General features: G+C 32.5%; 1 protein-coding gene across 6 annotated transcripts in view; it reads right to left on the bottom strand.

Annotated features, from left to right (window-relative positions):
• The window catches only part of PALM2AKAP2 (PALM2 and AKAP2 fusion), a 485,619-nt gene that overhangs the window by 141,310 nt on the left and 318,947 nt on the right, over nt 1–25,362 (bottom strand). For all 6 annotated transcript variants that reach the window (XM_074280842.1, XM_074280849.1, XM_074280840.1 and 3 more), the window contains one exon: nt 11,829–11,911. In XM_074280842.1, coding sequence (XP_074136943.1) covers nt 11,829–11,911 — 83 coding nt within the window. The remainder of the gene's footprint in view (nt 1–11,828; nt 11,912–25,362) is intronic.

The following is a 25,362-nucleotide window of genomic DNA, read 5'->3' as shown; positions in this document are numbered from 1 at the left end:
TGGATAGAGCACCAGCCTTGAATTCAGGAGGACCCAAGTTCAAATGTGGTCTCAGACACTTAACACTTCTTAGCTGTGTGACCCTGGGCAAGTCACTTAACCCCAGCCTGGGGGGGGGGAAATTAATACAAAGGGAGTCTACAAGGCTATTTTATTTATTTAGAGTTATGAAGCAAGGTAGTTTCCTATTATGTGCCAGCTTGATAGAATCATCTTTTTATTAATTATTTCTTAAAGTTTCCAAGATAAAATTCACTAATAAATTCATAGTGTTAGAGATTAGAGGGAGAAAATCAACTAGTATGTCATTTTCATTTTTCCTACCATAATGCACACTTCAATCAAAATAAAATAAAATGTGAGGTGAACAACTGCAGCTCCTAAAGTTTGTTTTCAACATATCTCAGCACCGATTTTAAAGGTAGGCTTTATAGATTCAAATAATATTGGTCTAGTGCAGGGGTTCTCAAACTACGGCCTTTGGGCCAGATGCAGCTGCTGAGGACGTTTATGCGGCTGCCGGGTTATGGCAAATGAGCTGAGGGCAGAGACAGAGTGTGAGCTTTTGTTTTTACTATGGTCAGGCCCTCCCACAGTCTGAGGGACAGTGAACTGGCCCCCTATTTAAAAAGTTTGAGGACCACTGGCTAGTGCATAGATCCTCATAATCTATTTTATGGGAATACCTTTCATTTTGGGCTGTTTCTGAGAACTTTCCTGTGGTTACACAGCTTTTCCACAGAAAGTTTTCTATTGAATTAACTATAATTAGTTGAAAGTGTGTATGTATGTGTATGTGTGTGTGTAGTTTATAATTGTTATTAAGTTAACTGTAGTTGTAAAGGGGATTCCCTTTCAGGAAGTCTTTGAGGTCAAAACTATTTTCATAATATTATTTTTCATCTATTAAACTATTCCTCCCTTTTTAAAACTACTTATCTGTATGCAGCAAAGATGTTCTTCATATGTTTCAATCAAAACAACATAGTGTAACAGATCAAATGCAGAAACAGATATGAGAAGTCAGCTCAGCTAGCTGTCTTCTATTAAACCAGACATTAAATAAAGATTTGCAAAAATACATAATCTTCTCACTTTTGTTTTGGAAAAAAAAAAGGTTTTTTTTTCCTCACAAAATATGTTATTTATGTTAACATGCAATGGATTTGTTAGTTATTTTTAAATACTAATACTAACTAATACTAATTAGTTATTTTTAAAGGCTAATATTGAAATGGGTTTGTGTCACTGAGGATAATACACAAAGCAGATAATGCAAACTCGGATAATGGAGAGTTAATAGCAGTCTGTCATTGATTCATAGAGAACTGGCTCCTTAGCTAAGCAATGTCAGAGATAGCAGGAGGCCAAATTCAGGAAGATTTCCTTTTGTGAGTTCAAATTTAGACTCATATATTCACTAATTTGTGACTCTGGGAAAGTTATTTGACCATTTGTACCTTAGTTTTTTCATCTGTAAAATGAACTGTGCAAGGATGAACCACTCTACTATTTTTGCCAAGAAAACCCTAAATGGGATCACAAAGAGTCACATAGAACTGAAACGACTGAACAGCAACAGCATAAACAGCTCAAAGAGATGATGATGGTGATGATAGTAACTAATATTTATATAGTGTTTATCATGTCCCAGATATCAGGCTAAGCACTTTAACAGTTAACATACTATCTTTATAATAACCCCAGGAAGTAGGTGCTATTATTATCCTCATTTTACAGATGGCTCAAAATCTGAGAGGATCCTCCATAAGGGAGCAATTTATAGTACAATAAAATGAGCTCTTTCAAGGGATTTTGTGAGACAGTTGATTGAATATTAGATTTGAAGATTCAGATCTGGATTCAAATTCTAACTTAGCTACTTTCTTAGCTGCATGACCTTGAGAAAGGTCATTTAGATTTATATATTTTCTTCATTTATAAAATGAATGGTTTGTAGGAGATCAGGGTGTTCAGCTCCAGATCCATGAACTTGTTTTTTTTAAACATTTTTACAATTGTATTTGAATAAAATTGGTTTCCTTTGTTTTATTTTACTTTAAGCTTTTAAAAGCATTATTCTGAGGAAAGAGTCTATAGGTTTCACTAGATTGCCAAAGGGATCTAGAACACAAAAAAAATTAAGAACTCCTGAATTCTATGATCTCAAAGATTACTTCCAACATTGAATTGACTATGTTTGTAGATGCCACCCTTAATTTTTGCATCTTCTTTTTTAGGGACTTAGGAGAATTCTCATTTGTAGACTTAATACTTTGCTGCATTGCTCTTAGCAATCTCCTTGTTTCTGACTCCAAGAATGTTAAAGTTGGAGAAGGACTGAGAAATTATTCAGGCTACTTTATTCATTGATTTTTTTTTTTTGGAAACAAAACAAAGAATGCTATTTATATTAGGGGAGGCACTCAAATAATATTGAAGGTGAAATAAATGAGAAAAAAATACCTTTTTGGCCAAGGAAACATTGAGAACAATCTAAATGTGCACAATGCAGAAAGGAATGCTGATTACATATTGTCGGCTTTTTCATGGAGATCCTGTTTGCTATCTTACCCTTCCCTCCTTCTCCTGCTCCATTCATATAACAATCACTGTCAGTAATGAAGTCTTCACATGCAAAAGGCAACTCTATATGTAGGTCTGACCATAAAAGAAGCTCAGCAGGACAAATCCATTAAAAGCAAAGGGTAAAAAAAAAAAAGATATAACATGTGACATCTATTCACTCAAGGAAGAAGCTTTCTTGCTTCTTTGTAGCAAAGAACATCTGCCCTTCCATTATAGTTTGCTACTTTTCTCTTACAAATAATTTTTGATGCCCAAAGAAGTAAAGAATCTTGTTTATTCTGCATTCCTATTTCCTGCACGGTGAATGGGGACCTTTTCCCAAAATACTTCTAACAACCAGATTCTTTTAGCTTGTCAGAGTAGGATCTATCTTGCTGCTTCTATGAGACTGTGAATAGAGATTGCAGAGTGGGGAAGAATTGCTTTTAGTATTTGAAATATAACAAAGCTAGTGATGTTTTGTCAGTAAAAGAGAACTGAGTTTGTTAGATTTAATTTTGTAAATAAACTTTTTATTCAGTCTCTCCTCAGTATAAGGAAAAAGGATAATTTCCTATTTATTTGACTTCTTTGATTACTGTTGACTCTCCCCGATTACAATATAAATGTCCCAATACCCAGGTCATTTTATATGAGTATATATATATATATACATATATATATATATCAATAAATCAGTAAAAAGATTTGAGTGTACCAATATTATTGACCCAAAGCTCATTTAAAAAAGAAAAAAATTTGCAAGTGAATGTAATAGATTGTTATCATATACATTTTCAAAAGGGTGGTTTAGATATTTTTACAATGAAACATTAGAGGACTGAATAAAATAGGGGGGAAAAGAGTGAGCAAAGCATGTGTATGTGTGTGTTTTCCTAAAAACTAATTTCTAAGAATATAGCCTATTTCCTAAATAGTTTTAACAATGTTCTTAATGTGCTAATGCTACAAATTCCCATAAAAGTAGAAAGTTCTTACATGTGCTAATGCTCCCAAATTCCCATAAAATAAAGACCATGGTGATTGGAAATATTTATTATTTCTTAGCTTTCAAGATCCAGTATTTATCTGTTGCTTACTGACTGCAAGTTTTTTAATGGATGGTTGGACAAAAAAAACAACAACAACAACAAAAAAAACAACTGGTTCTAGAACCCTTTTATGTTTTTAGTAAAAGACTATTTCTGAAGCATAGGCTTGCCTGAGGACAGTAAAGCTATTCTGCTGACAGATAATTGTAAAACTTATACTGAGGAATCAACCTACCCAGGAATAGATTGAAACCTCTTTTTGTTCAACTCTTCTCACATTCAGCCTCACAAATTCCACTTCTATATCTGAGGGGAATTCAGAGTATCTTAAAAGGTTTGTGATTTTGCCAGCTTGCCTGCTTGGTCTACCACCTTTGATTGCGACATCTCAACAACTTAGTAGACATTCTGAATGTTGCTGTGGCCAAAACATTTATCAGCCTGAGGCCAACCTGGCAATGAGCCTTTCTAAACGCAACTAAGCTGATTCTCAGACCACAAAAATCTAGTTCATCTCTAGGACTGCAATTCACCACATGACATTATTAAAGAAGATGTTTCATAAGAAAAATTGGCCCATCGGCCAAGCACTTAAATACAAGCTTGAAACTTAATGATTAAATTGTTAACATTGTCGTGCCTAAAATTCTGTTAAAAGACAAACATTAAGGATCATGTGGTGAGAGTATATTACAGATCACTGAGCCAAAAGAAAGAAATGTCAAATGAGTCCAGGAAACAGATGGCTTTGGTGTGGAGACAAGGGAGATCTCAACAATTAGAACATTTGCTGGTGCTCTCTCTTTTAAAAACAGAGGCACTAATAATTTCTTGGTTTATATTAATGATAATTTAAATTTTCCAATGGCTAAAGAAGTTAAGACTGAAACTCTGACCCTAGTTCTGATCCTGAGGAGAAATTGGTTGCTGAAAGAAAGGGATGTGAACCTTCAGAGTAAAGCTCCATTTTGGAGTTTTTGATAGAAGAGATGATAGTTGACAGTCTGACTCATAGCAGATTTGGTAGATTTGGTAGAAAACGGGTTTCAAGATTTCAGTGAAAGGCTAGATAGTATCCTATGGGGTTACATTCTATAGGCCAAATAAGTTCCTAGTGGGATGGAAAACTCTCAAGTAGGAAATTTTTACAATATAATCTCAAATGATTCTAATGAAAAGAACGGTCTCCAGAGAATAACATGGGTACATAGGAATCTCAGGGCAACTAGGTGATACTGTGAATAAAGTATGAATTCTGAAGTCAGGAAGGGAGTTCTTAATCTATCAGTTGTCCAAACAAAAACAGAAGGAAGGTAAAACTTAATATAAGTGAAATGATAAGAGATTACTAATTTGCACTCAAGTTCAAATCATCAAGTCTATTTAAAATACTTTCCTTGTTTCTGAAATAAGTGATATATGCCATTGTTGATCTGTTGTTGATGATCCCTTCAAAATCATGGACAATGGGAATAGTGCCATAGGATTGGAGATAGGAAAATGCATCCTAGTTTTTCAAAGAAAGAAAAAATAAGAGATTCTAAAAACTATCAAGACATAATATTGATTTTATTGGGGAAAAAGTAATAGAAGTTGATCTTGTCTACATTTGTAAAAGGAAGTGGTGATAGCTTATTGTCAGCATGGATTCCTCAAGAATAAGTCATGACAATTCAACTACATTTGACAGTTACTAGCCAAGTAGGTCAGGGAGATTCTATAAAGGTGAGATAGCTAGATTTCATTAAAATATTTGAAAAAGTCTCTTATGATGTCCTCACAGAAAAAATAAAGAAAAATTGCCAACATGAGAATGTGATTACATGAACTTGTATGTGGTTGAAAGAGATAGGAAAACATTGTATATAATATATAATAAGAGAAACTGAGTTCAATTCCTTCCTTTGGCATTTACTACTTAAATGGTATTGGAAACTTCAGTTTTCTCAGCTATAAAATGGAAGGTAGGTGAACTAAATGGTGTCTGAGATCCCTTTCAGTACTGGGTCTAAGATCCTATTATCTGATATCTCTTGTATCATGTACATGGCCTTCTAAGAAGCATAAAATTTATGTTCATTATTCTGAAATGTTGTTGGCATTATTCATTTATTTGATAAACCACTTCTTCAAAAACAATATGAGAATAACTTTCAGTCCTGCCCTTCCTCTTTGATTTGTCAGAAATTCCAAATGAGCAAGTCTGAATCAACTTCAGCTGTTTGTCTGATGTACCTTTTAGTTCATCCTGTTCATTCACAGCCTCTGAGTTTCTAGGCTTTGCAACAAATCAATAAAATGCCAACACATCATTACAACTTCTTTTAAAGCTCTGCTAACCACAGTAACAATCATTTGACTTAGTTGAGATTATTTCAGACTAATCACTATACTAGCTTATCTATCCTTTATTAGTTTTCCCTTGTGACAGCATTTTGTTGGCTTTAAAAAAAAAATGCCTATTATACTGATACTGTCAATTCAGCCTTCTAATAACAAAGGAAAGCCAGCAGAGTCAATTCTGCTCACAGATCCTTCTGCACAACCCTTACTGAGGACAAATCCTAATATTACAACTGTTGTTCTTTCAGAGAATCAGAGGTGTCATTATTATTTTTTGCCTGTCAAAGCTGATTCTCAGACATTTTATACACAAAAATTCTTTTTAAATCATAAAAAATCATGTGTGGGCTAATTTAGTTATGTTATCCTTTAAAGGCTAAAGGCAAAAATGTATTATTTAAATAAGAAAAAAAAATCTGAATCAGTAAGATTAGGTTTTAATTCTAGGTCCCCAAGATGGGAGGAATAAAAGACAGGGAATAAAATTATTTGTTCTCAGATTCCAGTGCCTGCCTAGCACAGTGCCTTCCACATAATTGGCACTTAATAAAAATTCTTTTAAAAATAAATTGGATTGAACTTGGCATAACTGTATACCAAAAAATCCAGGGGATCTAAAAAATTATTACATATTTCAATGTATGTGTCTTTATTCATATAGGTAGGTATTCTTGTGAATTGCTGTGATTGCTCAACCATTTATTGATGTTTCTTCCAAAATACTTTGTCTCCACTAATGTCCTCTGGAGATTATCTCATAATTGTCTGGGACCTTGGGGACCACTGAATGGAGGAACCCCTTGGCTATTTAGAGATCTGGCAAAAGAATAAAAAGTCTGGTAGATCCTACCAGAGAGAAAAAGCTTTACAAAATTAGTGATAGATTGTATACTTGTCATCCAAAAACTAGCTTAATTGAGTTTAGGTAGACTCAGCAAAAACTTGAACTAATAAATAAGTTCACCAAAGCTACAGGATGCAAGTTAAACCCATATATATTTATATTTGTATTCTTATATACCACAATAAAGATCAAGAAAAATTAGATTAAAATTCTATTTGCAAAAATAAAAATAATACATACTTTGCATTAACTTCATAACTTTTATGAACAAATACAACTATAACCAGTGTTTGAGAGGATCAGATCAACAGAATAAAAATATCAGTGCTTCCCAAATTAAATTATAGAAAATACAATAAAAAATGAATAGTTTTATAGGATAAGATAGAATACTAAAAACACTGATGTGAAAAAAACCAAACCAAACAAATGGACAAGAATTACAAAAATGGAATGAAAATAGATGACTACGCTTTACTACAGCAGTTACGACCAACAGAACAGAATAGAGATCCCTTATATAGATTCAAATGTATTTTAAAATAAATCTAAGGAAAAATAAATTTTGGGGCATAGAGTGTTTAATAAATGTAGGAAATTAAATAGCTACATGATAAAACACATTCAGATCTTAATAATATCATATTATATCCCATAATAAATTTGAGCTAGGTCAAAAGATAAGCATAAAAATGCTAGAAGAAAATATTATAACAATAAATATTTAAACCACTTGGAAAAGGAAAACAAATTTTTTTTCTACCAGATAAAAATGTTTGGAGAAAAATTAGAGAGAACTGATTATGTAGAAATAAAAAATTTGACAAAAGCAACAAACTTGAGATAAAAAAATAACAAAAATATTTGCAACAATGATGCTAGATAAAGCCTGATAACTAAAAATTACAAAGAATCCATGTAACTTTTCAATAGCAACTTCATGTCTCCAATGCTTTAAAGGATATGGATAGAAAATTTATAAAAGAATATGTAATTTGCCAATAGTTTTAAAAGAAAACTTTATATAAAAATAAAATAAAAATAATTCTAAATCATTATTTTGTTACAAAACTGGTAAGAATGACAAAATTAAATTCTGGTAATTTTTAAAGGAGAAATAGGAGAAATAGAAATATTATTGAGAATCTTTTCAGAGGGCAACTTGACAAAATACTTAAAGGAGTTATGTCACATCCTTTCCCTCAATAATACCACTATGGGGAATATATTCTATAAAAAGTTATAAAAAATAATTTTTTTACAAAGGTATTTATAGCAGTATAATTTGTAATAGTGAAAGTCTGGAAACAACCTAAATATCCAGCAGATTGGGGATAGGTGAACAAAATGTGTCATGTCTATTAAAGGACACATATGAAGAATACAATGATATTAAAGACATGAAACAAAACTGTATGTAAAATGCAGACACTGTATTTTTAGAAGAAAATGTATGCATGATTAAAGATATATGTAGAGAGCAAAAAAGATCAATAGGTTACAAAGGGAAAAAATGAAAGACACAGCTAGGTGGCACGTGGTAATTAATGATATAGTAGGTAGAATGCCAACTTGGAGTCAGGAAAATCTGAGTTACATTATGAGTTACTAGTTGAGGGGGCCCAGAAGATGTCCCTGACTTCAAGGAACTCATAATCTAGTGGGAGATTCAACAAATAAACAAATGTGTCTATAAAAGCTATATACAGAATTAATAGGAAATGGTTATAGAAAGAAGGCATTAGAATTAAAAATGATTAGGAAAAGCTTCCTGTAGAGGATAGGATTTTAAATGGGACTTAAAGAAAACCGGAAGTCAGTACATGAAACTGAGGAAAGAGAACATTGCAGCCTTGGAAAAAAATCCCTAGAGCCCAGAAATGGAATGGCCAAGAATCTAGTGTCACTAGACTGAAGAGCAAGCAGCTAGGAATAAGATATAAAAAAACTGAAAGTGTAATAGGCTAGACCTTGAAGAGTTTTGAACACCAAGCAGATGATTTTGTATTTAATCCTAGAGACATTGGAATTTATTGAGTGGGAGAATAACATGATCACCTACAATAATAATATAATAATGATAGCACCTCTCTTCCATAGTTGCTAAAAGGATAAAATGGAGATGTTTGTGAAGTTCCTTGCAAACTTTTAATCTCTATATAAATTCCAGATATTACAAGTAGTGATATGTTGAAGTTCATGTTTTTATAATTATTTTCAAATGTAAGTAGAATCAATATTTTTTGTTTAAAGAAAAACACATGATTTCTTTAAATGACTAAAATGAAATGATAGCCAGTTATTTCTCCTTAGCTTCCCTGTCACTCTTTGCCTGTGATACAGGAACTACCTGGGCAGTAGTTTTCTAGATCATGTATCTGCAGGAGTCAGAGCTTAAAAAAGATCTTTTTATGGATCTGACAACTTTTATTATAGATTTAGCAATGATGATCTCATACAAGCTCGTTCATCTGCTAATTAGATTTGGATTCCAGAACAACCTATTTTATTAATCTTTGGTCACTGCAGTGCTAACCAGAGTGGGCTGCTTGTCCAGACAGCAGTAGAAGTTATGTGTCTGAAGAAAAGCTGTTTTATGTGGTTCTTTCACTGGACTTCCAAATGGGTGTCTATATCATAGAGTGATGGCTTGAAACTGCTGAAATATATATTATTTGTAAAGATGTAGCCAAATTAATAATGACTCATATTTGTATAGTCAGTAAACACGTATTTATCAAACTTGCTTTTTTTTTTTTTTATTCATTTTTCCAAATTATCCCCTCCCTCCCTCCACTCCCTCCCCCTGATGGCAGGTAATCCCATACATTTTACATGTGTTACAATATAACCTAGATACAATATATGTGTGTAAATACCATTTTTTTGTTGCACATTAATTATTAGCTTCCAAAGGTATAAGTAACCTGGGTAGATAGACAGTAGTGCTAACAATTTACATTCACTTCCCAGTGTTCCTTCTCTGGGTATAGTTATTTCTGTCCATCATTGATCAACTGGAAGTGAGTTGGATCTTCTTTATGTTGAAGATATCCACTTCCATCAGAATATATCCTCATACAGTATTGTTGTTGAAGTGTATAGTGATCTTCTGGTTCTGCTCATTTCACTCAGCATCAGTTGATGTAAGTCTCTCCAAGCCTCTCTGTATTCCTCCTGCTGGTCATTTCTTACAGAGCAATAATATTCCATAACCTTCATATACCATAATTTACCCAACCATTCTCCAACTGATGGACATCCATTCATCTTCCAGTTTCTAGCTACAACAAAAAGAGCTGCCACAAACATTTTGGCACATACAGGTCCCTTTCCACTCTTTAGTATTTCTTTGGGATATAATCCCAATAACAGCAATGCTGGGTCAAAGGGTATGTACAGTTTGACAACTTTTTGGGCATAGTTCCAAATTGCTCTCCAGAATGGCTGGATTCTTTCACAACTCCACCAACAATGTATCAGTGTCCCAGTTTTCCCACATCCCCTCCAACATTCATCATTATTTGTTCCTGTCATTTTAGCCAATCTGACAGGTGTGTAGTGGTATCTCAGAGTTGTCTTAATTTGCATTTCTCTGATCAGTAGTGATTTGGAACACTCTTTCATATGAGTGGAAATAGTTTCAATTTTATCATCTGAGAACTGTCTGTTCATATCCCTTGACCATTTATCAATTGGAGAATGGTTTGGTTTCCTATAAATCAGGGTCAGTTCTTTATATATTTTGGAAATGAGACCTTTGTCAGAACCTTTCCTTTTAAAAATATTTTCCCAATTTGTTACTTCCCTTCTAATCTTGTTTGCATTAGTATTGTTTGTACAGAAACTTTTTAGTTTGATGTAATCAAAATCATCTATTTTGTGATCAATAATGATCTCTAATTCTCCTCTGGTCATAAATTCCTTCCTCCTCCACAGGTCTGAGAGGTAGACTATTCCCTGTTCCTCTAATCTATTTATGATATCATTCTTTATGCCTAAATCATGGACCCATTTTGATCTTATCTTGGTATATGGTGTTAAGTGTGGGTGAACTTGCTTTTTTAATATTTTAAAAATATTTTGTTTTTAATATATTTTATTTTCCCAAATATATGTAAAGATAGTTTCCAATATTCATTTTTGTAGAATTCCGTGTTCCAAATTTTTCTCCCTCTCTTCTTTATCTCCCCCCTCCCCAAACAGCAAGCAATCTGATATGCTAAATATGTACAATTCTCCTAAACACAATTCCACATTTGTCACCTTATACAAGAAAAATCAGATCAAAAGGGAATAAACCAAGAGAAAGAAAAAACAACCACACAAACAACCACCAAAAAAGGTAAAAATACTGTGCTTTGATCCACAGTCAATCTCCAGAGTTCTCTCTCTGGATGAGGATGGCACTTTCCTTCCCAACTCTATTGGAATTGCCTTGTAATGTTACACATTTTTTTAAGAGAGCCAAGTGATCATCACATAATCAGGTTGTTACTGTACTTAAGTACTCAAGAATAAATGCTTGTCCTTGCCCTCACAATGTTCACAGTTAAATGAAGGAGGTATTACTGGTTTATAATGTACCAACCTCATTCCAATCCTATGCAATAAACAGTTCAAGTATTTTTATCAGTGAGGAAACAGATCAAAAGGTCAGATAATCTGTCTGAAACAGATCTTAATTTCCAGATTAAGACACTTTCAAGTACATCATGATGCCTTATGTTAGGTTACCCCTGACATGCATGTTTTAGAATCTGGTTCAAAAGCATATTCCTAACCCAGAACCGAATTGAAAGAAATTCCACATCTGGTCCCTTCATCAAATTCTGTAATTATCTAGAAAGGAAAGCTTCTATCCAGAAGTCAGTCATCTAAACTACTGGTCAATGAATCTGCCACATAACCCTTTGCTTGCCAGACAATGGGTTTTTTTCTACAAAGGAGTAGCAATTTACCTTAACAAAGTTGATAGACTTCTGTAGTTTATTATGAAAACTAAGTATAGGTAGACTTACCTGTACAGTCATTTCTACATAAGTTTCTAATGGACTGAAGGTTTTCTGATCACCACATGGCAGTACACTGTCCCACTGAGATCCTGCAATGCAAAGCATATATTTATAAATAATAAAGTTCTTTGCTTTGGATTAATAACATCTCATTGCATGCTATTGTGGGGGGGGGAGAGAAGAAAAATTACTGGTCAAGTACAGCTTCTCCCCTTAATTAGCTGTGAGACATTGGGCAATTCATTAAGGGGGAAAAACCCTCTGTTCCTTAGTTTCCCTACTTAATAGAAATAAAACTTGCAGTAACAATCTTTCAGGGATGTTACAGGAAAGTCTGTATAAATTGCAAAATAGTATTATAAAGAAATTATTATTCTATAGGTTATAGTTCAGTTGTTACTTTTATATAGTTAATTGATTAACCATAGGAGGATTACCCCTAATAGCTTCCAACAATCGTGTTTTCAAGTTCAAGATCAATTAGTTCTATACTACTTAAACACTTATTTTCCTGGCTTCTCCCTCCCTCTATGATGCAGAGATGTACCTTTAAATCCAAACTACTCAATCATTAGCTGTCAGTCAGATTTGAGAAAGGGCGAAGACCAGGATCAGTATATAAAAAAGATTTTTAGCCTTGAATGGGTTAAAGGAATAAGAATCAAGAGGTAGGAAAGGGGAAACCAGAATGTTTTACAATTCCAGCTTTCACAATATGGTTTTATTATTGAATCTGAAGTAATCTCAAGATCACTGAAATACACATATTTAAATTTAGGTTAAAAAAAAAATCCAAAATCAAGAAGCAAAGATTTGTGGATTACCTTGATGCCTTTGATTACTCATACCTTGCAATGGAATGAATATTTTTAAGATTGACTCTTTTTGTTTTAACATACTCCTTGCTTCTCCCTAGGTACCCATATACATTGCCCTTTCTCCCTTTCCCTCCACATACTTGGATATATTTGAAAAAGCAAATAAGCTGCTTTGGGAGAGGGTGAATTCCCATCAATGGAAATATCTGGACAGAGGGAGAAAGTACATTTGTTGGGAATAGTAATGAAGATTTCTACATAATTAGGAGGTTGAATGAAATGACTTATAAGGTCCCTTCTACATGTGAATTTAAATGAAACAGCAATGCTTCTTTCTTATGTAGTTACATTACATCCAAATTCACAAAATATTGTTGCTTCCATCCTCAAAGTGGGAAAATATTAACCTCATCTCATCAATTATTTTAGAAGATAACACAGAAAAACTTCATTTATTTGGATAAAGTCAGTTTGATACAGCCAAAAAGCCAAAATTAACATCTTAAAAAAAAAAAAAAAGAAATGGCATTTTATTATTAATTTTATTATTTCCAAGTCCAATGACTCTAATAAAATATTGTTTAATAGCATTCCTCAAAGAAGAAACACGAAGATAAGAATACTTTATAATTAGTATATCAAGTATTTGTAAATGGGGTATTAAAAATATCAAAAAGCTTTAGAAAGTTAAACATTATATTTTGTATATGTTTAGATAGAAAATATTTCTTCTGGGGTAGCTAGATGGTGCAGTAGATAGAGCACCAGCCCTGAAGTCAGGAAGACATGAATTCAAATGTGACCTCAGACACTTAACACTTCCTAGTTGTGTGACCCTAGGCAAGTCACTTAATCCCAATTGCCTCAGGAAAAAAAAAAAAGAAAGAAAGAAAAAGAAAATATTTCTTCCTTTTTTAGACCATGCAAGTACAAACTTTAACCTAGTTTCTGTCTGATTATCATAAATTTTGATAGAAGCAGTCTAAAGTTTAACTGTACTTATTTACTCTCTTCTCTTCCTTCCTCATCTCACAGTCCCTTGACTTTATGTCACTCTCCCAACCATTTCCTCATTTCTTCAAGTATCTGCTAAAGATGTAATGCTCCCCTTTATTAAGGGCATGAAAATTAGTCAGGGAGTTTTAGTAACTTGTCACACAATCGACTCTCAGACTGAGTAAAGAGAGAAAATCTTGAGCTAGAAAAGATATATGAAAGGAGTCACCTGGAAAAAAGTGTTTGCTGTGAACTGCTCAATTGAACCATATTTCTTTAATGGAGCTAAAAGGATCTCAAGCTTAGGGAGCAGTACCCATAGTAAGATAATATTTGCTCATGTCAACAAATGCTGTTGAGAATGATCTAACTAAATAAGCATTCATTATGTGTCTAATATATGCAAGAGATTGTAATAGATATTAGGTGATATAAAGACAGTTAGAGGGATGGGGAGGGAAAGATATATATATATATTATAGGAAAAATATCTATATATGTATATTATTATGGGAAAGATATATATATATCTTTCCCTCCGCGCACCTCTCTCTCTCTCTCTCTCTCTCTCTCTCTCTCTCTCTCTCTCTCTCTCTCTCTCTCTCTCTCTCTCTCTATATATATATATATATATATATATATATATATATATATATGAAGAAGATGGATTCTAGAAGAGGAGAAAAAAGATGATGTCAAAATCATTACTTTGGCAACAAGAATTTACATTAAAAAATCCAGTGAGACCAAAAATTAATTGGAAACTAAATAATCTGATCCTAAAGAATGAATGGATGAAACAACAAATCATAGACACAATCAATAACTTCATCCAAAAGAATGACAATAATGAGACAACATACCAAAATTTGTGGGATGCAGCCAAAACAGTTAATATTAGGGGAAATTTTGTATCACTAGATGCTTACTTATATAAAATAGAGAAAGAAAAGATAAATGAATTGGGCTTACAACTAAAAAAGCTAGCAAAAGAACAAATTAAAACCCCTCAATTAAATACCAAATTTGAAATTCTGAAAATAAAAGGGGAGATTAATAAAATTGAAAGTAAGAAAATTATTGAATTAATAAATAAAACTAAGATTTGGTTTTATGAAAAAAAACCAACAAAATAGATAAACCCTTAATTAATTTGATTATAAAAAGGAAAGGAAAAAAATCAAATTGCTAGTCTCATAAATGAAAAAGGAGAAAGAACTTTTCACCAATGAAGAGGAAATTAGAGCAATAAATTAGGAATTATTTTGCCTAATTATATCTCAATAAATTTGATAATCTAAGTAGAAATAGAAGAATATATACAAAAATATAGATTGTCCAGAAGAGGAAATAAATTATTTAAATAGTCCCATTTTAGAAAAAGAAATAGAACAAGCTATTAATCACCTTCCTAAGGAAAAAATCTCCAGGGCCAGATGGATTTACATGTGAATTCTCCCAAACATTTAAAGAACAAAAAAAAATAGGGAAAGAAGGATTCTACCAAATTCCTTTTATGACATTGATATATAAACCAGATAGGGTGAAAACAGAAAAAGAAAATTATAGACCAACTGCCCTAATGAATATTGATGCAAAAATCTTAAATAAAATATTAGCAAAGAGATTACGGAAAATTGTCTCCAGGATAGTGCACTATGACCATGTAGGATTTATACCAGGAATGCTGGGCTAATTCAATTTTAGGAAAAACTATTAGCATAATTGACTATATCAATAACTAAACTAACAAAAATCATATGATTATTTCAATAGATGCAGAAAAAGAATTAGATAAAATCTAACACTCATTCTTATTAAAAACACTAGAGAGTATAGGAATAAATGGACTTTTCCTTAAAATGAGCAATAGCATCTATTTAAAATTATCAGCAAGCATCATACATAATGGGGGCAAACTAGAATGATTCCCAATATAGGGGTGAAACAAAGTTGCCCACTATCACAATTAGTATTCAGTATTGTATTAGAAATTTTAGCTTTGGCAATAAGAGAAGAAAAAGTGATTAAAGGAATTAGAGTAGGATATGAGGAAACCAAATTATCACTCTTTTTAGATGATATGATGGTATTCTTAGAAAACCCTAGAGAATCAACTAAAAAACTACTAGAAACAATTCACAATTTAGCAAAGTTGCAGAATACAAAATAAAGCCACATAAATCTTCAGCATTTTTATATATTACCAACAAAGTCTTGCAGCAAGAGATACAAAGAGAAATTCCATTCAAAATAATTGTCTATAGTATAAATATTTGGGAATCTTTCTGCCAAGGGAAAGTCAGGAACTATATGAACATAATTACAAAACACTTTCTACATAAGTAAAGTCAGATCTAATAAGTTGGAAAAATATCAAGTGCTTGTGGGTAGGCTGAGCAAATATTAGAAAAATTACAATACTACCTAAATCAACCTACATATTTAGTGCCATACTAATCGAACTCCCAAGAAATTATTTTACAGATCTAGAAAAAATAATAACAAAGTTCATCTGGAAGAACAAAAGGTCAAGAATTTCAAGGGAATAAAAAAAAAAAGCCAATTAAGGTGGCTTAGATGTGTCAGACCTAAAACTATATTATAAAAAACAACAGTCATTAAACCATTTGGTACTGGCTAAGAGATAGAGTAGTCAATCAGTGGAATAGGTTAGGTTCACAGTACAAAATAGTCAATAACAATTGTAAGGACCAATGTTGAAAAATTATCCACATATGTATTTTAAAAATAAAAAACTTTATTAAAAAAATCCAGTTTTCCGCTAGCCTCGGCAATAAGAGCCGAGAAAGAGATTCAAGGAATTAGAGTAGGAAATGAGGAAATTAAACTATCACTTTTTGCAGATGACATGATGGCATACTTAGAGAACCCCAAAGACTCTGCTAAAAAGCTACTAGAAATAATTCAAAATTTCAGCAAAGTGGCAGGATACAAAATAAATCCACATAAATCCTCGGCATTTTTATATATCACTAACAAAATGCAACAGCAAGAGATACAAAGAGAAATTCCATTCCAAACAAATGTTGAGAGTATAAAATATTTGGGAATCCATCTACCAAGGAAAAGTCAGGAATTATATGAGAAAAATTACAAAACACTTGCCACAAAAATAAAATCAGATTTAAATAATTGGAAAGACATTCAGTGCTCTTGGATAGGCTGAGCGAATATAATAAAGATGACAATACTCCCCAAACTAATCTATTTATTTAGTGCTATACCAATCAGACTCCCAAGAAACTATTTTAATGACCTAGAAAAAATAACAACAAAATTCATAAGGAAGAATAAAAGGTCAAGAATTGCAAGGGAACTAATGAAAAAAAACTCAGAGGAAGGTGGTCTAAGTGTACCTGATCTAAAGCTATATTATATAGCAGCAGTCACCAAAACAATTTGGTATTGGCTACGAAATAGACCGGTAGATCAGTGGAACAGATTAGATACAAAGGACAAAAAAGGGTACATCTATAGCAATCTAATCTTTGACAAACCCAAAGATCCCAACATTAGGGATAAAAATTCATTATTCGGAAAAAACTGTTGGGAAAACTGGAAATTAGTATGGCAGAAATTAGATATGGATCCACACTTAACACCATATACCAAGATAAGATCAAAATGGGTCCATGATTTAGGCATAAAGAGGGAGATAATAAATAGATTAGAGGAACAGAGGATAATCTACCTCTCAGACTTGTGGAGGAGGAAGGAATTTATGACCAGAGGAGAACTAGAGATCATTATTGATCACAAAATAGAAGATTTTGATTACATCAAACTAAAAAGTTTCTGTACAAATAATACTAATGCAAACAAGATTAGAAGGGAAGTAACAAATTGGGAAAATATTTTTAAAAACAAAGGTTCTGACAAAGGTCTCATTTCCAAAATATATAGAGAACTGACCATAATTTATAAGAAACCGAACCATTCTCCAATTGATAAATGGTCAAAGGATATGAACAGACAATTCTCAGAGGAAGAAATTGAAACTATATCCACTCACATGAAAGAGTGTTCCAAATCACTACTAATCAGAGAAATGCAAATTAAGACCACTCTGAGATACCACTACACACCTGTCAGATTGGCTAAGATGACAGGAACAAATAATGATGAATGTTGGAGGGGATGTGGGGAAATTGGGACACTGATACATTGCTGGTGGAGTTGTGAAAGAATCCAGCCATTCTGGAGAGCAATCTGGAATTATTCCCAAAAAGTTATCAAACTGTGCATACCCTTTGACCCAGCAGCGCTACTACTGGGATTATATCCCAAAGAAATTCTAAAGAGCGGAAAGAGACATATATGTGCCAAAATGTTTGTGGCAGCTCTTTTTGTTGTAGCTAGAAACTGGAAGATGAATGGATGTCCATCAGTTGGAGAATGGTTGGGTAAATTGTGGTATATGAAGGTTATGGAATATTATTGCTCGGTAAGAAATGACCAGCAGGAGGAATATAGAGAGGCCTGGAGAGACTTAAATCAACTGATGCTGAGTGAAATGAGCAGAACCAGAAGATCACTGTACACTTCAACAACAATACTGTATGAGGATGTATTCTGATGGAAGTGGAAATCTTCAACATAAAGAAGAGCCAACTCACTTCCAGTTGATCAATGATGGACAGAGGTAGCTACACCCAGAGAAGAAACACTGGGAGGGGAATGAAAATTGTTAGCACTAATATCTGTCTGCCCAGGTTGCATGTACCTTCGGATTCTAATGTTTATTGTGCAACAAGAAAATGATATTCGCACACATGTATTGTACCTAGAATATATTGTAACACATGTAAAATGTATGGTATTGCCTGTCGTCGGGGGGAGGGAATGGAGGGAGGGGGGGTAATTTGGAAAAATGAATACAAGGGATAATATTATAAAATATATATATATATATATATATATAATAAAAAAAATGTAAAAAAAAAAATCCAGTTTTCAAAACATATGGATAGATAGTTTTCAACATTTACCCTTGCAAAACCTTGAGTTTCAAATGTTCCCTTCCTCCTACCCCCTCTCTAGTTGACAAGTAATCCAATATATGTTATACAGGTGCAATGATTCTATACATATTTCCACAATTATCATGCTACACAAGAAAAATCAGATCAAAAAGACAATAAGAGAGAAAGAAAATAAAATGCAAGCAAACAACAACAAAAAGAATGAAAATGCTATGTTGTGGTCCACATTCTGATGAATTATGTGGATTTATTTTGTATCCTGAAATTTTGCTAAAGTTGTGAATTGTTTCTGGTAATTCTTTAGTTGATTTTCTAAGTATATCATATCATCTGCAAAGAGTAATCATTTGTTTACTGATTAACAACAATTAGAGATTATATACTCTAATTCCTTTAATTTCTTTTTTCTTCTCTTACTGCTAAAGCTAACATTTCTAATGCAATATTGATAATAATGGTAATAATGGTGATAGTGGGCAATCTTGGCGCATCCTTGCTCTTATTGGGAATGGATTAACCCCATTATGTATGATTCTTGTTGATGGTTTTAAATAGATGCTTCCCGAGGATTTTTTAACCTGTGGAGATGGTTTATCTATGCTATTAGGTAAGAATGGTCCTCAAGCAGCCCAGCCATAATCATTTAGAAGCTTTATGAAGAATCATGATCTTAGAATTAATTAACGAATCTCAGTAATAGTTGGTATTATTTAATTTAATTTAACCTACATTTGATTGAATTGTCATGTCACCAACAAGAGGTCAGTCATCCTTGAAGGCTAACTATACTTTCTTTTTTTTAGACTTTCAGTATTAGAGACTATATTCTGAGCAAGTCCATTCTAGTGTTGGAATCATACATCTAATTATAAGGAAGCTCTTTATGAAGAGCTAAACTGTCCTTTTGAACCTCCCACCTGTTACTCTCACTAGTTTTGCTCTCTGGGGCCAGAACAAGCAAGCTGTATCTCTAGTATAATATAAGTTTCTGGAGGTGGGCCTGCTTTTTGTATTTGTATTCCCACCAGGCTTGTACAGTAGGAACTTAATAAATGATTTAAAAATAGAAACAAGCTTTGCTGGAATTCTCTGGCTATAAGAAGTAAGGGGAAAAAATCCTTGGGTGGACCTCTATAATGAATTTATGGGAGGATATGGACACCTTATAAAGGATGGGAAGTCATGGAAAGGAAATCATTGATAAAAACCTCCAAATTGATGGGATCACAGATCAACTAGTGTATTTAAGCTTAGAGAGCCCTCTGCATATCTAAAGACAGCTGTCATGGACTCTTCTTTCTAACATGTAGTACAAAGAACTAAACTATTTCAGCTGTGGTCATGATAGAGAGACAAAGTCCTGGATGCTATACTTTCCTTAATACTTGTTGAATTGAATTTAATAGAATCTTAATAAAGTCTAAAATCATATTTAATTCTTCTGATCTCATATTACAGTACTAACTATTGAATCTGTAATCATCTAAATCTGGTGGATATTTTTTCAAGCAAAGTGCTATCTTGCCATGAGTTTCCCCAACTTCTATTTGTGACACTGATTTTTTTCTGCAAGTATAGGACTTAACATTCATTCCAATTCAATTTCATTTTTACTAGATTTGGCTCAACAATTAGTATTTAGGGGCCGCTAGGTGGCGCAGTGGATAGAGCACCAGCCTTGAATTCTCAGGAGGATCCAAGTTCAAATCCGCTCTGAGACACTTGACACTTTCTAGCTGTGTGACCCTGGGCAAGTCACTTAATCCCAGCCTCAGAAAAAAGAAAAAAAAAAAAACCAAAAACCAAAAAACAATTAGTATTTAAATAACTTATCATCTTGTAAACTTAACTCTTTTTTTTTCAGCAGAAATTAAGTTTATTGCAACATACTTTTATCTCCATGTGAAGGGTTGTTTGAATCTTTTTCACTTATGCAATAAATATAATTTTATATTTGTCATGTGTATGGTTTGCATGGATGTCTACTTTTATTGGCTCTGAAGAAATGACTATAAATCTCAGGTTCATATTTAAGCCATAGTAGGAAGCCAAATACATTTATTTAATCTTGTTGATAGTTTGGGGAGGAAAACAATCTAAACACAGATGACTGAGGGCAAAGCTTAGGGTGGGACATAATAGCTTTTCCCTGTTCATGTTGTTGTTGTTGTTCAGTCATGTCAGACTCTTCATGATCCCATTTTGGGGTTTTCGTGGCAAAGATACTGGAATAATTTGCCATTTCTTTCTCCAGCTCATTTTACAGATAAGGAAACTGAGGCAAATAGGGTTGTGATATACTCAGGGTACATATACAGGTAGTACATATCTGAGATCAGATATGAATTCGATAAAATTAATCTCTCTGACTCCAGGCCCAGCATTCTATCTATTCTGACAAGTAGCTTCCCCTTCCTGCTCATATTAATGCTTAATAAGGAAAATTTTGAGGAATCAGAGAGTTGCAGTGGAAAGTATCCTGGTTCTGATGTTTTTAGATCTGAGTTTGAATTCCAGCTTTGTCTTTTATTATCTGAGCAAACCACTTAACCTCAATAGTCCTCAGTTTATTCATCTATAGGCATTGATGAGAAAATGCTCTAAATCTTTAATAATAAAAGAACTATAAATCAGAACAATTTTTAGTATTCTTCATGAGATAAATAAATTTGCAAAGATGATAAGATATGGCATTGTAGAGTGGTAATAGAAAGCAAGGGCATTGTTGGTGGGGCTTTGAACTGATCCATCTATTCTAAAAATAATTTGAAATTATTAAGATAAAATAATTGAAATATGCAGACTTTTTGACACAGAAATCCATTTCTTCATACTTCATAGAGGTCAGAGACAAAAAGAAAAGCTCTGCTAGATAATAAAATAGTACAAAAGTATTTTTTTGTGTGGTAGTAAAAAATTGGAAACAAACAAGATGACCATCAATTAGGAAATGGTCAAACAAACTGTTATACATGAGTGCCATGTAATATTATTTTGCTATAAGAAATGATGAATACAAAAAAGCATGAAAAGATTATATGAACTGATGAAAAGTGAAATAAGTAGAATCAGAAAAAATATACATGCTATCTACAAAAATAAGTTACCTTCACATTTACACTGTATATATATTAATATACATGTAAATAGCAATATATATACATACATAAGCATATATTTATACTTAAAAGTATATTTATGTACAAATTGTAAAATATACTTTTCTCCTCTATTAGAATGTAAGCTACTTGTAGAGACTGGTTTTTTTTTTTGGTACTTTTATCCTTAAAACCTAGCATGATGACTTCACATATAAAAGGTACCTTAAAAAACACATGTTGATTGATATTACAACATACATGGAAAGAAAGCAATAAAATAATCACAATGAATTCTGAGAAATTATAGTGACCAAATTTTGCTTCAAAGAAAACATATGAAAAGGTATATCTCCCTGCTTTTTTGTGGAAGTGGGGATAAATTATTATGAATATTATTACTGTGGCCATAGAATATCAAACATTTTCAATGTGCTTTAGTGTACTATTATCCCCACTTTTTAAAGTCTTCATTACAAGGAATAATTTTTTAGAAGGGGAAGAGAGAGTAGAAGTGTGGAGATATAAAAAAAATAGTAATAAATATTTTTTAAAAGTTGTGGGGTTCAAATTCCTTTTATGACACAGACATGGTACTGATAACTAAACCAGGTAATTTGAAAACAGAAAAAGAAAATTATAGACCAATCTCCCCAATGAATATTGATGCAAAAATCTTAAAATAAAGATATTACATAAAATCATCCCCAGGATAATACACCATGACCAAATAGGATTTATACTAGGAAGGTAGGGCTGGTTCAATATTAGGAAAACTATTAGCATAATTGGCTATATCAATAATCAAATTAACAAAACCAAAATTATTATCTTAATAGATGCAGAAAAAGCATTTGATAAAATCCAAATCCCATTCCTATTAAAAAAAAAAACCACTAGAGAATATAGGAATAAATGGATTTTTCCTTAACGTAGCATCTATTTAAAACCATCAGTAAGCATCACATATAATGGGGATAAACTAGAACCATTCCTAATAAGATCAGGAATGAAATAAGGTTGCCCACTATCACCGTTACTATTCAATATTGTATTAGAAATGTTAGCTTTGGCAATAAGAGTGAAGAAAGAGATTAAAGGATTAGAGTACGTAATGAGGAAACCAACTTATCATTTTTTTAAAAAATAATTTTTATTATATATTTTTTATAATATTATCCCTTGTATTCATTTTTCCAAATTATCCCCCCCTCCCTCTACTCCCTCCCCCTGATGACAGGCAATCCCATACATTTTACTTGTGTTACAATATAACCTAGATACAATACATGTGTGTAAATACCATTTTCTTGTTGCACAATAAGCATTAGATTCCGAAGGTACATGTAACCTGGGCAGACAGATATTAGTGCTAACAATTTACATTCATTTCCCAGTGTTTCTTCTCTGGGTGTAGCTACCTCTGTCCATCATTGATCACAAGTTATCATTTTTTGTAGTTGATATGATGGTATACTTAGAGAACCCTAGAGAATCAACTAAAAAGTTATTAGAAATAATTCACAACTTTACCAAAGTTGCAGGATACAAAATAAACCCACATAAATCATCAGCGTTTTTATACATCACTAACAAAATCCAACAGCAAGAGATACAAAGAGAAATTCCATTTAAAATAACCATTGATAGCATAAAATATTTGGGAATCTATCTGCCAAGGGAAAGTCAGGAACTATATGAACAAAACCACAAGACACTTTGCAGATCTAAACAATTGGAAAAATATTAAGTGCTCTTGGATAGGTCAAGTGAATATAATAAAGATGACAATATTACTTAAACTAATTTATTTATTTAGTGCTATGCCAATTAAACTCCCAATAAACTATTTTGCTGACCTAGAAAAAATAACAACAAAATTCATCTGGAAGAACAAAAAGTCAAGAATTTCAAGGGAATTAATGAAGAGAAAAGCAAATGAAGGTGGCCTAGCTGTACCAGATGTAAAACTATATTATAAAGCAGCAGTCATCAAAATCATTTGGTACTGGCTAAGAAATAGACTAGTTGATCAGTGGAATATGTTCGGTTCACAGGACAAAATAGTAAATAACTATAGCAATCTAGTGTTTAACAAATCCAAAGACCCCAGCTTTTGGGATAAGAATTCACTATTTGACAAAAAAAATTTTTTTTGGGAAAATTGGAAACTAGTATGGCAGAAACTAGCCATTGACCCACATTTAACACTGTATACTAAGATAAGGTCAAAATGGGTTCACAATCTAGGCATAAAGAATGATATCATAAATAAATTAGAAAAACATAGGACAGTTTACCTCTCAGACCTGTGGAGGAAGAAGGAATTTGTGACCAAAGAAGAACTAGAGATCATTATTGATCACAAAATAGATAATTTTGATTATATTAAATTAAAAAAACTTTTGTACAAACAAAACTAATACAGACAAGATTAGAAGGGAAACAATAAACTAGGAAAACATTTTTACATTCAAAGGTTCTGATAAAGGCCTCATTTCCAAAATATATAGAGAATTGATTCAAATTTATAAGAAATCAAGCCATTCCCCAATTGATAAATGGTCAAAGGATATGAACAGACAATTTTCGGATGAAGAAATTGAAACTATTCCTAGTCATATGAAAAGGTGCTCCAAATCACCATTTCTCTGATCAATAGACAGATTAAGACAACTCTGAACCACTACACACCTCTCAGATTGGCTAAGATGAGAGGGAAAAGATAATGACAAATGTTGGAGGGGATGTGGGAAAACTTAATTAATTACCTATGCATATGTTTTGTAAATAAAAAGATATAAAAAATTAAAAAAATTTAAGTTATGGGTTCTTCTATTGGAACAGAATGATCAAATATCACTCGCAAGTATGGCTAGAAATAGATTAAAATATAACTGGGAAATATTGAACAAATAAAAGTAAAGTAGAACATAGAAAATGTTAATGTGTGGTTTTTTAAGTCAATATGCTACCAGCAGGAATTCTTATGTATACTTTAGTGATTTCTCTGTTTCTATTTGATTTTTGTATTACTGTTTTAGATAACCTATTAAGTCTATATAAGCTCTGGATCTATGATCAATGTTCTAGCCTACAATGTTCTTTCTGGATCCTGATTCTATTAACTCGATCTGTTACTGTACCTTTCAGCTTTGGCTCATCTACAAATCTGTTAGGCAGGACAGCTATAACTTCATCTAATCAAAAATATGTGTCAAATGGAATTCAAAAGATAAATATCTACAGGTACCCCTCTCTAATTTAACACTGTTCCATTACTGAGTGCTGTTTGGCTTAAGTCTGGTCATTTAACCTGTAAGGAACCCATCTCACTGTTTATCTAGCGCAAATCTTTTTAAACTATGGGTCACAACTCCATATGGTATTGTATGGGGGGACTGCAAAAAAAAAATTGGCAACAGTAAAAGGTAGCAAATATTCTGCCAAAATTTAATTCTCTATGTAAAAATAAACAAGCACATCTACCTTATTAATATGCAAATTTGCTTTTGTCTTTAATAAATGGTAAAATTATAGATATTTATACATATCAAAGAATTTTAAAAATAAATTTCTTTATGATTATTATTAGTAAATGTTCAATTTATGAAAAGGGGTC

The sequence above is a fragment of the Sminthopsis crassicaudata genome, chromosome 1 (genome assembly GCF_048593235.1).
Source record: "Sminthopsis crassicaudata isolate SCR6 chromosome 1, ASM4859323v1, whole genome shotgun sequence".
In the NCBI taxonomy this organism is placed as follows: domain Eukaryota; kingdom Metazoa; phylum Chordata; class Mammalia; order Dasyuromorphia; family Dasyuridae; genus Sminthopsis; species Sminthopsis crassicaudata.
The sequence above is the reverse complement of the archived record's forward strand: the minus strand, read 5'-3'. Positions and strand labels throughout refer to the sequence as shown.